This window comes from Bos indicus, chromosome 22 (assembly GCF_029378745.1).
Source record: "Bos indicus isolate NIAB-ARS_2022 breed Sahiwal x Tharparkar chromosome 22, NIAB-ARS_B.indTharparkar_mat_pri_1.0, whole genome shotgun sequence".
NCBI lineage: Eukaryota > Metazoa > Chordata > Mammalia > Artiodactyla > Bovidae > Bos > Bos indicus.
The window spans coordinates 57,811,290-57,826,889 of NC_091781.1; the positions used below are offsets into that span (position 1 = coordinate 57,811,290).

Sequence of the window (15,600 nt, forward strand, 5' to 3'; positions counted from 1 at the left end):
TCTGTGGGGTCACAGCGAGTCAGACACAACTGAGCATACACACACAGTGGGGATGTTTAAATCAAGGCTTAGAAGGCAACTGCAGAAAAGTGGCTTGAGTCAGGTTCCTGCCCCCACCAAACCCTTTTAACAAACACATTAAAAGCACTACTAAAGTCAGTCAGAAAGAGAAAGACAAATATCGTACATTAATGCACACATGTGGAATCTAGAAAGATAGTACTGGTGAACCTTTTGCAGGACAGCAATGGAGATGCAGGCATAGAAAACAGACTTGTGGAAACAGTGGAGGAAGGAGAAACAGTGAAAGTGAAAGTCGCTAAGTCGTGTCCGACTCTCTGTGACCCCCATGGACTACACAGTCCATGGAATTTTCTAGGAATTCTCCAGGCTTTCTCCAGGCCAGAGTACTGGAGTGGGTAGCCTTTCCCTTCTCCAGGGGATCTTCCCAACCCAGGGATCGAACCCAGGTCTCCCGCATTGCAGGCAGATTCTTCACCAGCTGAACCACAGGGGAAGCCCAGAGGAAGGAGAGGGTAGGACAAATTGAGAGAATAGCATGGAAAATGCACCTCACCATATGCAAAATAAACAGCAAGTGGGAATGCCCTGCGTGACACGGGGCGCTCAAGCCCGCACTCTGTGACAACGAGAGGGGTGGGGTGGGGTGGGAGATGGGAGGCTGACTCTGGAGGGACAGGACATAAGTGTACCTGTGGCTGACTCATGCTGGAATGCGGCAGAGGCCAATACAACACCGTAAAGCAATCATCCTCCAATAAAAAAAAGAAAAAAAGCATATTGTGATCCTAAACTGGGGTGGAGGCAGGGGGAAGTTCTGCACACACGAGACAATCAGCAAAACTCAAAACGCTATTAATGTCGATTAGATAACAGAACCGTGTCAACGTTAGATGTCCCAAGGCTGATCACTGTGGGCTTGCACGAGAACGAAAGTCCTTGCACTCACCAAGGGCAGGTGGAAGGATTAGAGGTAAAAGGCATCACGCCCAAAACTCCCCGCAGAGGCAACCGCAGTAAACGCAAACATGGCTGTTTTCACGGCTCGTGGTAAAGCCGTGAAGCCAAGGACGACGCTGCTCCCAGTGGGAAGATCCAACGGAAGGACACACAGGGCTTCACAGTAACAGTCTTGCAACTTCCCTGAAGGTTTTCCTCTTTTTTTAATAAAGAGAAAATGCAATGAAAAGATGACTGGGACGGCAGCCCGATTCCTTGAGCATCCCATCAGCTGGGAGCCCCTTTCACATGTGCCTGACCCCGAACCTCAGCATCGACCCCGCGAGGGCCCCCTCCGTGCCCGATGCAGAGCCAGGCGGGGAGCCGGGCCAGGACTCCAGAATCAGTGTACGCAGCTTTGCAGGGCTGTCTCCCTGCCGCCAACGCGCACAGGTGGCCAAGCCGGACCATGGACCCGCCATCCCCAGGTAACCTGTGGACAGGGTCCTGGACATCCGGAGGTGACCTGCAGACAGCGTCCTGGCACTTCGATCTGGGATCTTGCAACACATCACCCCCCCACCCCCATGGGTCCCTGCCACCCACAGCGAGACACCGCGACCGCGGGGAGGTCAGACGCCACTTACGTTTTGGAGGCTTCTCACAAAGCGCTGTTGCTCTGGACCTGTGGTGAGGGGAGGCAGCAGAGAAGGGAAGAAGAGGTCTGGTCGGCCGTGAGGCACGTAGGACCCTGGGGTCTGTCCCCCACGTGACCACCCAGCCCGCAACGCTGGGGGCAGCAACGCTGAGTCAGTCCCTTATTGAGCGTCTACTATGTCAGACACTGCTCTGGGCCCTGGGAACCCGTCCACATCCGGGGGGCACTTGATACTTCCACACACACTCACACACGAGTGCACACACACACTCACACACGAGTGCACACACACACACACACCACATGTTCACGCACGGGCACACGCTCACACACCCCCTGCCCGGGTGCAGGGTCCCTAAAATAGTCAGGGGCGAGAAGCAGAGCTGGGAGGGGCAGTCAGGAGGGGGAAAGCCTCTTCTTGCTGTCTGAGAAGGGGTAAGGGACGCCCACCCCCAGCTCGAACCCCAAAACCTACGCTCCTATGAGCTGCCCCCTGGCTCAGCCATGTGCCCAGGGCTGTGAGTGACTGTCTAGATGAAGAATGTATTAATAACACTCATCTCCTGGTTAGAGGCTAAGCTTCAGTGTTCCAGGGACACCTGTTGAACTGGGCTGAGTCAAGTGGTCCCCGGATGTGACTGACCCTCAAAACCTTTTTTTTGTTTTTTAAATAGACCACTTCGGTTCTTTGGGACTTGGTTTGAGAAACAAGGCAAGTGGGGGTGGATCACGTCTGCCTCTCATTTCACCTGCAGAGCTGTGCTGAAAGGCTCTCCAGGTTTCCTGAAAAAAATGCAGAAAACCAGGAAGTGCTTCCTTATCAAGGAAGGCGTCACACTTCGATGAACAGTTAAATGGATTAGTGGGGGCGGTGGGTGGGGGGAGGGGTTGTTAGAGCAGAGAGGCCTCCAGGACTGGGCACTTACTTCCTCTTTGTACCTGCAGCCCTGCCTGTAGGGCCTCTTCCCCAGACTCAGAGCTGGGTTCCAGCAGTCTATGGGGCCCCCGTCCCCGCAGGCTCACACGGCCACCCGCTGTGTCCCGGGCGCTGGGCGTAGGAAGGCTGAGTCAGTTATTTATCGAGTATCGACTACATGGGAGGCAGTGTTGGAGGCCCTGGGAGCCCGGTAGTGAATAAGACAGCTGAGGGCCTCGCTCTCTTGGAGCCTGGAATCCAGTGGCGGAGGCTTCCTCCTCTGGGTGGACACGTGGCTCTGTGAACTCTGGGTGGATTAGTAATGTCTGCAGTGGGTGCAGGCGGTGGAAACGGCATGTATGTTATCCAGGACCACGCCCAGGGAAGAGACACAAAGAGGGTGAGGAAGCTAGCATGTTCAGTGCACAATTACAGGTGCAATGCTCAAGGAACCAGACACGGGGGAGGAAAATTTGGTCCAAAATGAGACCTTAGCAGGTACATGAGGCCGGCCCAGCTCGGAGAAGAGGGAAAAATGGCACCAAGTCCCTTTGCATCAAGCTAGCGTGCAGGCACCTGGACCCCTTTTTCTGGGGCTATTCCCTGCATCTGTTCTCCCTGGAGACCACCCCCACTCCTCTCAGCCCACGGGGTTCTGGGTGGGCTAAGCCCATCTCCTACTTCCAGGGGTGGGCATGCGAGCTGGACTGAGCCCATCAGAGGGCTGTCATGACTGGCTCCAGGACAGGCACGTGACCAAGACTGGAGACTGAGAAGGATGACAGGCGCTTGTGTGCAAAATCCTGGGAAAAAAGGAAAGCTCTCTCTAGGCTGAGGTGGCTGTGCTGGGGGTGGGGGTGGGTAACACGCTGTATAGCTGGGGGCACCCCAGGGAGAGTGGGGCCACCAGAGGAGCGACACGGAGCACAGGAACAAGAAAGAAACGGGGCCCCGTGACCTCTCTCAGCACCTCGATCCAGCCACACCTGAAGTGCGACTCTGGGCTCTTCCCTTAACGGAGTCAGAATATGTTTGAACTGATTCCTGCCACTTGCAGCCCTAGGACCCCAGACCTCATCTGCCTTGAATCTGCAGTGTGAGTTTATGCATGTCCCTTTCTCTCTCTGCCACCCGGGCCATCAGAAAAGGGAGCCACAGAGGAAATGACGTCTGAGGTCCCCTGGCAGCCTTGGTACTCTAGCCAGTTGCAAAGGTTAGAACTGACCCTCCCCCACCCCTGGATACTTGGCTGGAGATGGAGAAATCAGCCCTTCTCCTGAGTGAAGCCTGGAGGGTTTGTTAAAACCCAGAGGACTGGGCACTCCCGCCAGGGTCTGAGTCAGCAGGGCTGGGGTGGAGATGCTTGGGGCAGGGTCCCAGGTTCTGCATGCTAACAGGCTCCCCTCGAAATTCAGATTGCTCCCGCCAGTGACCACATTTCGAGGACCCAGACCCTAAATCTATTCCACTCTTCCCAGTTGTTTGGGGCAGGTGCCCAGCGTAAAAGTGAAGGCCCAGCCAGGCGGGAGAACATAGCCCTTCAGTCCCCAAAGCAGACCCCCAGTTAAGGAAAAGCGCCCTTGTGACTATGAGGAGAGGCCAGCCTTTAAACAACACACCGGGTCTCAGCTTCGGCCTGTCCCACTGCTGACCCTTCCAGCCAGCTCTCCACCCGGGGATTTATCTAAACAGCGGGGAGGCAGGCCCCACGCTGGTCTGCCAGGAGCTGTGAGCACCCCGTCTCCAGCTTCTCCCCCTACCAGGCCACACGCCAGCACCCCATCCCACGCAGCCTAGCTGGCCCTGGCTCTCTCTGACTTACATCCGACTTGGCTGCCTTGAAAAGCCTCCTGGGGCTTTTGGACTAGGGACACCGTTCAACAGAAAACGGCTTCCCCGCTAACTGCCTTTCCAAGGTGGCACTGGCCCAGAGGGCCTGGCCTGGCTCACAGCTCCCAGCTTCGGGACCTCGGGCAAGTTACCTGCGCTCTCTGGGGCCTGCGCTTTCCATCTGCAAAGGGGAAGGAAGCTGCCTCTGGTGATTAGGGAGACGGATTCTCATAAGGTTCAGGACCTGGCTTACAGAGCATGCCCACCCCACCCACCCCAGACCAGCAGCCTTGCCAGCAGCCGGGAGCTGGTGAGAAATGCAGATTCTCAGGCCCCACCTTCGTCCTCCTACCAGGGAAGGGGCGTTCTAACAAGATCCCAAGTGAAGCCTCTGCCTTCCGGGTCTGAGCGTTGGCACAGGGCTCAGCTACCACCCCCGGTTGTTGCAACATCCCAGGGCAGAGGTGACAACCCCCAGAGGCCTGGGGGACAGTGGGCAGGGGTCAGAGGTCATGAAAGGGTAAGCGAGGGGAGAAAAATCCTCCAGGTTTTCCCAGCCTCCCAACGAACGACAAGCCCCTGGATGGCTCAGGAGAGGGGAGGGGACATGAGGCTTAGCGAGTGGACCACTGGCCTTAACTCATGGTTCAGCCTAGGTAATAAAACAGCAACAACATTCCAGGTCTCAGCGTGGGGGCTTTCAGCAGAGGCTGGTTGTCTGGTCCTCTCTGCAGGTTGAACCTTTTACATTTAAGGAGGCGGATCAGCCTCAGTCAGAGCAGAGGTTGGCAGGGGGGCTGCCCTGAGAGGTGCCCGCTGCAGCCAGGCCCAGCCCTGCCCCCTGGGCCCATGGAGCGGGGCCCAGGTGGAAGTGGGCAGGTGGGTGGGAGTGGCTGGATTCCTCCAGTTCCAGCCTTGAAACACCCCCTCGAAAGCACAAAGGGGCCCCTGAAAGGGCTGGGGGTTCCTCTACCCTTTCCACCCTGTCAGCCTGCTGAAGGAATCCAGCAGGAAGGCTCCCACCCGCCTGGGATCCACCAGCAGCTGGACTATACCTAAGAAGGGGTGGTGCGCTGGGCAGGCTTCAGAGTCCCAGGGGTGTGCTGGGTGAGGCGGAGGGGCTCTTCAGAGAAACTGAGCTGCCAGAGGTAATAAAAACATATCCACCTTGAAAAAAATACTGGCTCGATTTTATAAAACCAAGTGGACAACTTAAAATACGTGGGTGGCCCAGAGCTGCCCCTTGGAGACTATTTTGCAGTGACTTCAGCAATACGTGAACCGTGAACTTCCTGATGTTCAAGCTGGATTTAGAAAAGGCAGAGGAACCAGAGATCAAATTGCCAACATCTGCTGGATCATGGAAGAAGCAAGAGAGTTCCAGAAAAACATCTATTTCTGCTTTATTGGCTATGCCAAAGCCTTTGACTGTGTGGATCACAATAAACTGTGGAAAATTCTGAAAGAGATGGGAATACCTGACCACCTGACCTGCCTCTTGAGAAATCTGTATGCAGGTCAGGAAGCAACAGTTAGAACTGGACATGGAACAACAGACTGGTTCCAGATAGGAAAAGGAGTACGTCAAGGCTGTATAATGTCACCCTGCTTATTTAACTTATATGCAGAGTACATCATGAGAAACGCTGGACTGGAAGAAGCACAAGCTGGAATCAAGATTGCCGGGAGAAATATCAATCACCTCAGATATGCAGATGACACCACCCTTATGGCAGAAAGTGAAGAGGAACTCAAAAGCTTCTTGATGAAAGTGAAAGTGGAGAGTGAAAAAGTTGGCTTAAAGCTCAACATTCAGAAAACGAAGATCATGGCATCCGGTCCCATCACTTCATGGGAAATAGATGGGGAAACAGTGGAAACAGTGTCAGACTTTATTTTCTGGGGCTCCAAAATCACTGTAAGATGGTGACTGCAGCCATGAAATTAAAAGACACTTACTCCTTGGAAGGAAAGTTATGACCAACCTAGATAGCATATTCAAAAGCAGAGACATTACTTTGCCAACTAAGGTCCATCTAGTCAAGGCTATGGTTTTTCCTGTGGTCATGTATGGATGTGAGAGTTGGACTGTGAAGAAGGCTGAGCGCCGAAGAATTGATGCTTTTGAACTGTGGTGTTGGAGAAGACTCTTGAGAGTCCCTTGGACTGCAAGGAGATCCAACCAGTCCATTCTGAAGGAGATCAGCCCTGGGATTTCTTTGGAAGGAATGATGCTAAAGCTGAAACTCCAGTACTTTGGCCACCTCATGTGAAGAGTTGACTCCTTGGAAAAGACTCTGATGCTGGGAGGGATTGGGGGCAGGAGGAGAAGGGGACGACAGAGGATGAGATGGCTGGATGGCATCACTGACTCGATGGACGTGAGTCTGAGTGAAGTCCGGGAGTTGGTGATGGACAGGGAGGCCTGGCGTGCTGCGATTCATGGGGTCACAAAGAGTCAGACACAACTGAGCGACTGAACTGAACTGAACTGTACCCTTTTCTTCAGGCCTGGGATGCAATCTTTGCAAACTCACCACTTCTACCGATGAGAAGTGGAAGCAGCAACAAATTCTGCTCAGTCCTCACTGACAGAGGCTGGAAGGGCAGGTCTTTTTTTTTTTAAGATTCATTCTAAGCTATATTCTTCTACCAAGAATACTGAGGGTTGATTTCCTTTAGGATTGACTGGTTTGATCTCTTCGCTGTCCAACGGACTCTCAAGACTGATGCTGAAGCTGAAGCTCCAATACTTTGGCCACCTGATGCGAAGAGCCAACTCGTTGGAAGAGACCCTGATGCTGGGAAAGATTGAGGGCAGGAGGAGAAGGGGACGACAGAGGATGAGATGGTTGGATGGCATCACTCCATCCAGTGGACTCAGTGGTCGTGAGTTTGAGCAAGTTCCCGGAGACAGTGAAGGACAGGGAAGCCTGGTGGGCTGCAGTCCATGCGGTTGCAAAGAGTCGGACACGACTTAGCAACTGAACACCAACATACCTTCTACCAATGATGGAATAAAAACCCACTTTCTTCCCCCAAGGAAGAGTTTTTCATTAAAGACCTGTTCGACAGCTCTGAACAGAGCATCTCTGAACTCTAACTCCCGGATCAGGTGGCCCCTTGTAGAGCAAGGGCTCGGACATGCTGAAAACCGATGGGACCACAGCTGAATCCTTAAAGGGGGCCCCAGAGGCCCATCACCCCTGTGCTGATGGTGTGTGCTCCCCAACAGAAAGAAAAAGGGTCCTTCCCAGCTTCACTCAGCAGGCATTTCCCTTGGAAGTGACACTTCCTTACAGGTTAGGACCAGAAAGGGGGAAGGGCTTGCCTAGGTCACACAGCAAGCCAGGGCCAAGGGCTCCCAAACCCTGATGCCGTGGTGCCCTTTAACAAGTCCTTTAACTCTTGTGGTCAGCCCCATGAGGGCTCGAGCTGGTCTGCCCTGTCCACCTGCCACATGCCTGGGGCCCAGGACAGGGTCTGGAACTAACATTTGTTGGAGGGATGTATGGAGATGGGTGGATGTAATTTCCAAGGACCTACTCAGACGGTCAAACTGCAGGCTCTTATTTCAGGACAAAGGGACTCAGGCAGCACGGATGGCCACTGCGGGCTGCCATGCCCTCGGCCAGGTGACTGGACAAAAGGCAAGACCTCACAGGTCTGGGTTCCAGGCAGAGAAGAGGTCCTCCGGGGCTCAGAGGAAGGCGAGATTAAGCCCACCTGGATGCAGATCATCTTTGGGGGGGCTTATGATGTGCCAGCATCATTAAGGGGCTGCAAGAAGCCTTCATGAAGCAGGCGGCCTCAAGCTGGCCCTGGGGGAGTGGGACTTAGGAGGGAAGGAAGGAAGGAAGGGGCTTTTGGGTTGAGGTATGGGGTGGGCTGAGAGCTGGAGGCTGGGCCTAAGAGCAGAAACCAGCCGGATCATAGGGCGGGGCGCTGAGATGTGGGAGCAGGAGAGAATATGCCCTGGGCGGGAGCCAGATCAGGTGAGGCCCTGAACACCAGGCTGGGGAGTTTGGACCTGATTTCACGAAGCATTAGGGAGCCCCTGCCGGCTTGGGAGCCAGACAGTGACGAGCTGCTGAGAGCCAACACCCCCATTTCCCAGCCCCCTCTTTCCTGGCAACCCCACAAACGAAAGCGAAGCCCAGGAGGCATGAGGCTGGGTGAGCAGGCTGTGGTCTTGGGCTGGGATAGCATTCGCCCCGAGAGAAGTCACCAGGTGCCATCGGGTAACAGAACGGCTGTTCTGAAGACCAAGGCCTGAGTCCACCACCAGGCACGAGCGGCCCTGGGTCTCCAGGTGCTGACTGGCCGTCGGGCGGAAGGGCAGAGCCTTTAAGACCGCCCCCTTCCTGAGCCCTGCCCCAAAGGAGCATGACTCGGCTGAAACCCAAGGCCAGCCGCACCCTGCACCCCCAGCGGGCAGCAGCACCCTGGCGGTGTTAAGGACTTTCTGCGTGGACCCCGCTGCAGCTCTTCCGTCCTGTATGGAGGGGAGAGTGGTGGGAAGGGGAAGACTCGCAGAATGTCCCCACCAGGGAGCCCGCAGAGACGTGGTCCCAGCCTCCGCTCAGGGAGGGCGGGCTGAGGGCCGAGCTGGTGAGGGGGGCGGGCAGAACCACAAGTTTGTGAACATGGGCCTCTTGTCGATGGAGGCTTCCTTCAGACCTCAGTCTCCCCATCCATTAAATGGGTGGGTGGGGTCCGCTTAACTCCGTGACCCCAAAGTCTGCACACCCCCAGCCGCCTTCCCTAGCGTTCCCTGCCCCTGGCGTGATGCCCTGGGATTGTTCATTAACTCCTTCCTGATACAGATCTTCTTTCCCCAGACTGGGAGCGCCTTCAGCCCAGGGGCTGGTCTATCCACCAGCCCTCCCTCTGGCTTTTGTCCTAGGTCAGAAGCCTTGAAGACGCTCAGTGAAAAAAGCACACGCAGCAGGAGGAGGAGGGGCAGAGACACTGGTTGTCCTTCTGGTCCCAATGTGTGGTGGGCGAGAAGGCTCTTTTCTGAGGGTGGACGAAGTCTTCCAGAAGATGGAGGTGAGAACCCCCGAGTCAGGCACAGGGCTTAAACGCAGGAAGGGATTTAAGAGACCCGTCGGGGCTGAATAAGCATCGGTTCCGGCCCTCGGCGGCTTCTCTGCCCACTTTCAGGGTAAGTTCAAAGCCGTCGGGTGGGGGCATTTCATTCATTGAGCTGGCGGCTCTCGGGGTGAATAACACAGGCCAGGCTCAGTCAATGACTCCCAAATGCAGACTAGCTGTTCAGAATGGCTGGGAGACCTGTACGTTCTGACGAACGTCGGCTCCACAGCGGTCTGCTCTTTGAACAGTGAAACTGGCAGAACTGAGAACAGGATGACGCCCCTGTCGTTAACAACAAAACAGAACCACAGCTCGCTCGCTGGACAGATCCTAACGAACCCTGGGTCCAAGGGGAAACCAGAACTGAAATGAAAACTGATCTAAAAGGGAATTAGAAGGAATACATGTCCATCTAGACATCTGAGGGGTAGAGCCAAAGCTGCATGCAGAGGGCAACGTGTACTCTTAAAGGCCTCACTGTTACTATAGGAAGGGGCAGACAGCAGGGACGAGAGAACAGAATGTCAGCCAGACGCACAGGCTGAAGCCCAGACTGCGCTTCTTAAAAAATCCTCTTCAAGAACCACTTTTACTTGGTACAGTGTTGTATTGCTTGAGGTCTACTGTTTCTGTAATTAAAAGCCACTCTTGACAGTTTCTCATAAAGTTAACAAATATCTACCCTACGCCCCAGCCGCTCCACTCTTAGAGAAATGAAAATATATGCCCACAAAGAGACTTGTACACAAGGGCCCATAAAAGCTTCATTCATAACCACCCCAGACTGGAGACAAGCCAAATGTCCATCCACAGGAGAGTGGACACAGCAAACCGAGGGGCGTCCACCCATCCGTCCACTCCTCAGCAATCAAAGGAACCAACCACTGACACCCTCAACAGCGTGGATGGATCTTAAATCATCCAGCAGAAAGGAGCCAGACACAGAAGGGTATGTACCATATAAATCCACCCAGTTCTAGGCCTGGCAAACCTAACGGTGATAGAAATCAGAAACCGGTTGTCTCTGGGAACAGGAGAGCACAAGTCCACTTTCCAGGGGAGCTGCAAACGTTCTCCAGCTTGACCTGAATGGTGGCTACACAGGTGTAGCGATCCGACAAGACTCAACAAACTGTAACAGAATCTTTGCATTTCACTGAATGCAAATCATATCTCGATTTTAATATATTTTTTTAAACAGTCACAGTTGAAAACTTGGAAACATACCGATGCCCAGGCTCCATCCCCTGGGGATTTGGGTCCTGTAAGTCCAAGCCTGGGAACCGGAATGTGTACCAAGTCACTCAGGTTAATTCTGCTACCAGACTCCGGTTGGGGTGACCTGCCCCCACTGCCTGCACACCCCCTCCCCTTTGCTTATGTTGGGTGAGTTCTCATCTGCAAGTCGGTGTTTAGAGACAGAAGAGCAATTTCCATCCTCTCTGCCCTCTCCCTGCCCCCCCACCCCTGCCCCTCAGCCGTGGTCTCCAAACGAAGCCTCTGAGCAGGTGAGGTGGGCAGGGACGCCCTGATCCACGCCTTGTCCAGGGCAGATGCACTCTAGCTCAGGCGCCAGGGCTACCTGCTCTGGGGAGGCCAGAGGCACGGTTAATGGCCTGTGTATCTGTTAAACAGCATGTCCGGGCCTTCACCCCGTGTTTACAAGAGCTCAGGGCAAGATTCGCTGGCATGGAAAATGCTTTTATGCCCTGACGAGCAGTAGCCTGGCCGCCTTGGATCCCGGACCTCTGCCTGGTCCCCCCACTCCCCGTGAGGGCCTCCTGCCCCCTCAGGTTGACCTGGCTTCTACGCCGCTGCCCCTAAACCCGGCCTGATGCTATTTCTATCTCCACGGCCCATGTGCCCAGTGCTCCACCACCTGGTTCCTACTCCTCTCTCCAGCTGGGTCCCCTGCGAGGCTTGTTCGACACACAGGCTTGTCTACTGCCTGCGCCGTGCCTCTGAGCCCGCTATGCCCCCCTGCCTGGAATGCCAGCCCGCCCTGTCCCTCTGCCAGCTCCAGCATCACCTCCTCTGAGAAGCTGGAACGTCTCCTGCCTACACCCTTGGCATCTCACACCCAGTGAGAGCAGTCACGGGCGGCGGGGTCACCAGGGGCAGTCATCCTGCCAAGCTCCCTCCCTCTCTTTGGGCTGCGAACTCTTCAAAGGCCAATATTCTACTCCAAATCCAGAGCCCGGTGAGAACAGACCAAAGAAATGAGGCACGTTTAAGAAAAAAAAAAGAGCTCCCACTCACACTTGAAAGCATCCCCCCCCGCCCCCCGCCGGGAATTTCCGCACACAAGGCTCCTCCCCAGAGAACCTGTAAGTTCACTTTGGCAGAGATAAGTTGGCCATCACGGAGGAGCGAGACATGACCCTGAAGACCCTCATTGATGACCTTTGGCAGAGGTCAGGAGGCAGCCCACACCCACCCACTGACCCTGGGGTTCCGACCCTCACTGATGACCTTTGGCAGAGGTCGGGAGGCAGCCCACACCCGCCCGCTGACCCTGGGGTTCCGACCCTCACTGATGACCTTTGGCAGAGGTCGGGAGGCAGCCCACACCCGCCCGCTGACCCTGGGGTTCCGACCCTCACTGATGACCTTTGGCAGAGGTCGGGAGGCAGCCCACACCCGCCCGCTGACCCTGGGGTTCCAAGGCCAGCCTGAATTCCCACTCGGACCCCTCCCAGCTATAGCCTGGCTGCACCCCAGGTGTCCTCAGTCATTTATTTTCCAGCTCTTTCCTGTATACAGGAACGTGCTGAATGACTTGCGAGTGTCTTATCATTTCGGGACCTTTGGAAAGACCTTCAGATAAAGCCTGACAGGGTCCTGAATCCCTTGACAAGCTGACAGGTGGAGAGTGAGCCAACACCACCCTCAGAGCCTGCCAGCGGGGGTGGAGGGGCAGGGGGGGCTGACACTGGGGTAGGCAGGGCCCCCGGAGAGGCACAGAGAAGGCCGAATGAGTGACTAGGGGCAGAATCAAGGTGCTGAGGGGCCCACACACTCGCCCTCCAACCCTGGGGACCTTTGTCCTTCATGCTCCCCAGGTGCTGGTACAATTACAACTCTGCAGTGACGAAAGCTCCGCAGAGCCCAGACTCAAGGCTGGCTGAGGCAACGCTCCTGAAGCCTGACCCTGGCGCTGTCCAATCGAGGCCAAGTCCTCTGGGTAGCCCTCAGTTTGCCCATCTGTAAAATGGGCGCCACCCGCTCACCGGGGCCTGCCAACTACACAGCTGGTGCCGGGTCTCCCGAGGGTGAGATGGGCAGGACGGGGCAGGGCAGGGCGCCCGCAGCTGCACCACAGGTCGTCCAAGGGCAGCCCCAGAGGACACGAGCCCGAGGCTGCGCCTTGGCCCTTGCCCACACCACAGTGACCCGGGACCTCGTGACACCCTCTAATCGGCAGCTCCGAAGCCGAGCCCAGCTTTACAGCTTACCACAGGCTTATTCAGCCTCATCTCCCTCAATCCCCTCAAGGACGCCGTGAGGCTGGCTTGGCGTCCTTGCTGCCTGGACTGCGAAGCTGAGGTTCAGAGTGGACAGGGGAAATCACCCAAGGTCATCTGCCAGCTAAGACAGAGGTGCAGTCCTTGGTCTTGGCTCCCTGGGGACAAGCTCCTGCTTCTCATTCTCCAATAACCCCTTAACCAGTTTTACTCCACCCATTTTACAGATGAAAAAACTGAGGCCCCCCCAAAAGGCTGCCCAAGGTCAACGGGGGCAGGGGTTGCTGAGCCAGGCCCAAGACCTCCAGCCAGTTCCCTACTCTTACCCTATGGGGGGTTCTCCTCCAGGGCCCGCCAGCCCCTCCATGCCATTCTGATGGAATTCCTCCCCCACTGCACCCCCATAGCACCCCGCTCGCCGTGTGCCCACCCCACACTCCCCGGATGCCTCCCTGGTCGAGAGGGAGGCAGGCGGTTGCTAAGCGCTCACCACCCGCTCGCTCTCATAAAAATAAACTCCTTCTGGCTGGGAGTCTCTGGATGAGATTCCCCTCCTTTCCAGCCAAGAAAAAATTAAAAAGAAATTAAAAAAAGATCTCCCCCATGACATTTATTTGAATGGCAGCAGTACCAAAGCAGGGGCCAATTCTCCCAAGTCCAAGGGAGCCACGCACCACTCAACCTCAGCCCCGAGACCCTCTGTTCAAGTGGCCGGGCAGTTACTGAGCTGATTTATTTCCCCAGGCAGGAAACGGGGGCCAGGGCTACCTCCCAAGCCTCTGGGGCTGGTCCTGGGGGAGGCCAGGATCTGGCAGAGCCTGAGCAGTGACCAAAATAGCCCGGCCCAGCACACACCTCCCTCCAAGTGCCCGGGAGGGCAGCCCACAGGTTCCCCTCTGGTCCAGGACGAAGCCTCAGCCGCCGGCGGAGGCCCCTGCGAGCCTCTCTCTGACTTCCCCAGGTGGGAGGGGGACCAGAGCCTCCAGTGCAAAAGAGGAACCCCCAGCAGGAAGGGAGAGATCTCGAGAAGGATGTGTCCCGCTGTCCCTGCCGGCTGTCCCTGGGGGCCTCCGTCCTGCCGCTCCAGGTGGCTGGACGTTGGCACTGCCACCTGCCCGCCGCACCCTCAGAGCCGCGCCGCCCTGTCACCTCCACCTGCTCAGCTCTGCCGTGGAGAACCAGCTCTGGGCGCTTGGTCCTTCAGGCACCCGGGGACACTCCCTCAGGTACAGTAGAGGACACGCGAGTGTCCGCAACGGGGAGCCAGAGACAGAAGCCCCACTTGGGGACACACACGTGCACAGACAGGTAATCGGAGATACAGTCACACACACACACACACACAGAGGTTCACACAGATGCACTCCAGGGGGCACAAGGGCACGCATCCCAAGACACGGACACACAGGTATCACAGACACACACACCAGAACCTCACACGCACTGCCCAGAGCACAGAACAGCAGACACACACGGGGACACCCGAGTGCTGGGAGAAACAGCCACCCCTAGAAACACACAGACACCCCGGGGACACGGAGATATCTGCAGACCCCCAGTGAGATGGAGACACCGGAACACACACACACACACACTCGCACACACACACACCTGGCTCCTTGCTCGAGATGCCCCAGCCCTTTCGCCAGGGGAACAATAACAGCCCCGCTGGGGGACGGAGCGAACGACCCTCCGTCCCGCCCTTGGTGGAACTGGGGGCCCCCCGGGGCGGGGAGGAGGTTGGGGCTGGCGGGGGCGCGGGGACTAGGCGGGGGCTCCGCGCGCCCGGCTCCGTCTCCCTCGGTACCTGGGGCGGCCACGGCGCTGCGCTCGACCGCGCTCAGTTCCGCGCGCCGAGGGACTGCCCGCCGGCGCGATCTCTGGCCCGCGGGGTCCGCGCTTCGGGCTCCCTCTCGGCGGGGCTCGACCTCAGAGCTCGCGGTCCTTGGGGCTCGGCGCTGACTAGTGAGCCGGGCTGCGGCCAGGACCCGGAGCTCGGCGCTGGTGGCGGCGCGGAGGAAGCAGTAATTTATAAGCGGCTTCTTCCTGACCTCGCGTGTCTGTTGTCTGAGCAGGCAGCTCTCAGCATCACCCATCCTGCTGGGTGGAAAAATACCAGCTTGGCCGGGCCGGGGGCGGGGCCCGGGGGCGGGCCCGGGGCGGGTCTGGGGCGCCGGCCACGCCCCCACGGGGGACACGCGCGCGCGCTCACACACACACACACACACACACGCACAGGCACACACCGCACACGCACGCGCGCTGGGGCTCGGACACAAAGAGCCCCGGGCTCGCCGAGCGCGCGCACTCGTGCGGCGGGCGAGCGCTCGGTCCCCGCTCCCCCAAGTGGCACGCGCCTTTCGAGGCACCCAGTTACCGCCTGGCGCCAAGGAGGGCGGGGCGGGGGTGCGGGTTGGAGGGCCAAGAAGGGGGGTCTTCAGCCCCCTCCTCCGGTCTTCCGATGAGAGCGGGAGAGCCCAACCCAGCGCGAGGCACCAAGCCCACAGCTAGCACTCCACCTGGCTCAGGGGGTGCGGCCGGGGCTCCCCGAGACCTGTGGGGTCCAAACCACGCCTCTGCTTCCTCCCAGGTTCTCTGAGCCTCTGGATGCCCCCCACTCCCCAGTAAAGCCCCGCCCGACCACTTTGCCCTCCCACATCCTCCCCGGGGGCCTT

General features: G+C 57.2%; 1 protein-coding gene across 5 annotated transcripts in view; it reads right to left on the minus strand.

Moving 5' to 3' along the window:
• SLC6A6 (solute carrier family 6 member 6) overlaps positions 1-15,024 on the minus strand; it is an 84,079-nt gene extending 69,055 nt beyond the window's left edge. For 2 of the 5 annotated variants that reach the window (XM_019984970.2, XM_070776970.1), the window contains exons 1-2: positions 14,733-14,869; positions 1,608-1,645 (exon numbers count right to left, since the gene is read on the minus strand). Coding sequence is in view for 1 of the 5 variants with exons in the window: in XM_070776967.1 (XP_070633068.1) it covers positions 14,733-15,021 (289 nt within the window). In the remaining 4 variants the exon portion in view is untranslated. Of the gene's footprint in view, positions 1-970; positions 1,179-1,607; positions 1,646-14,732 lie in introns of all 5 variants that reach the window. The other 3 variants (XM_070776971.1, XM_019984969.2, XM_070776967.1) reach the window with 3 other exon arrangements.
• Between the last annotated feature and the right edge of the window lie 576 nt (positions 15,025-15,600).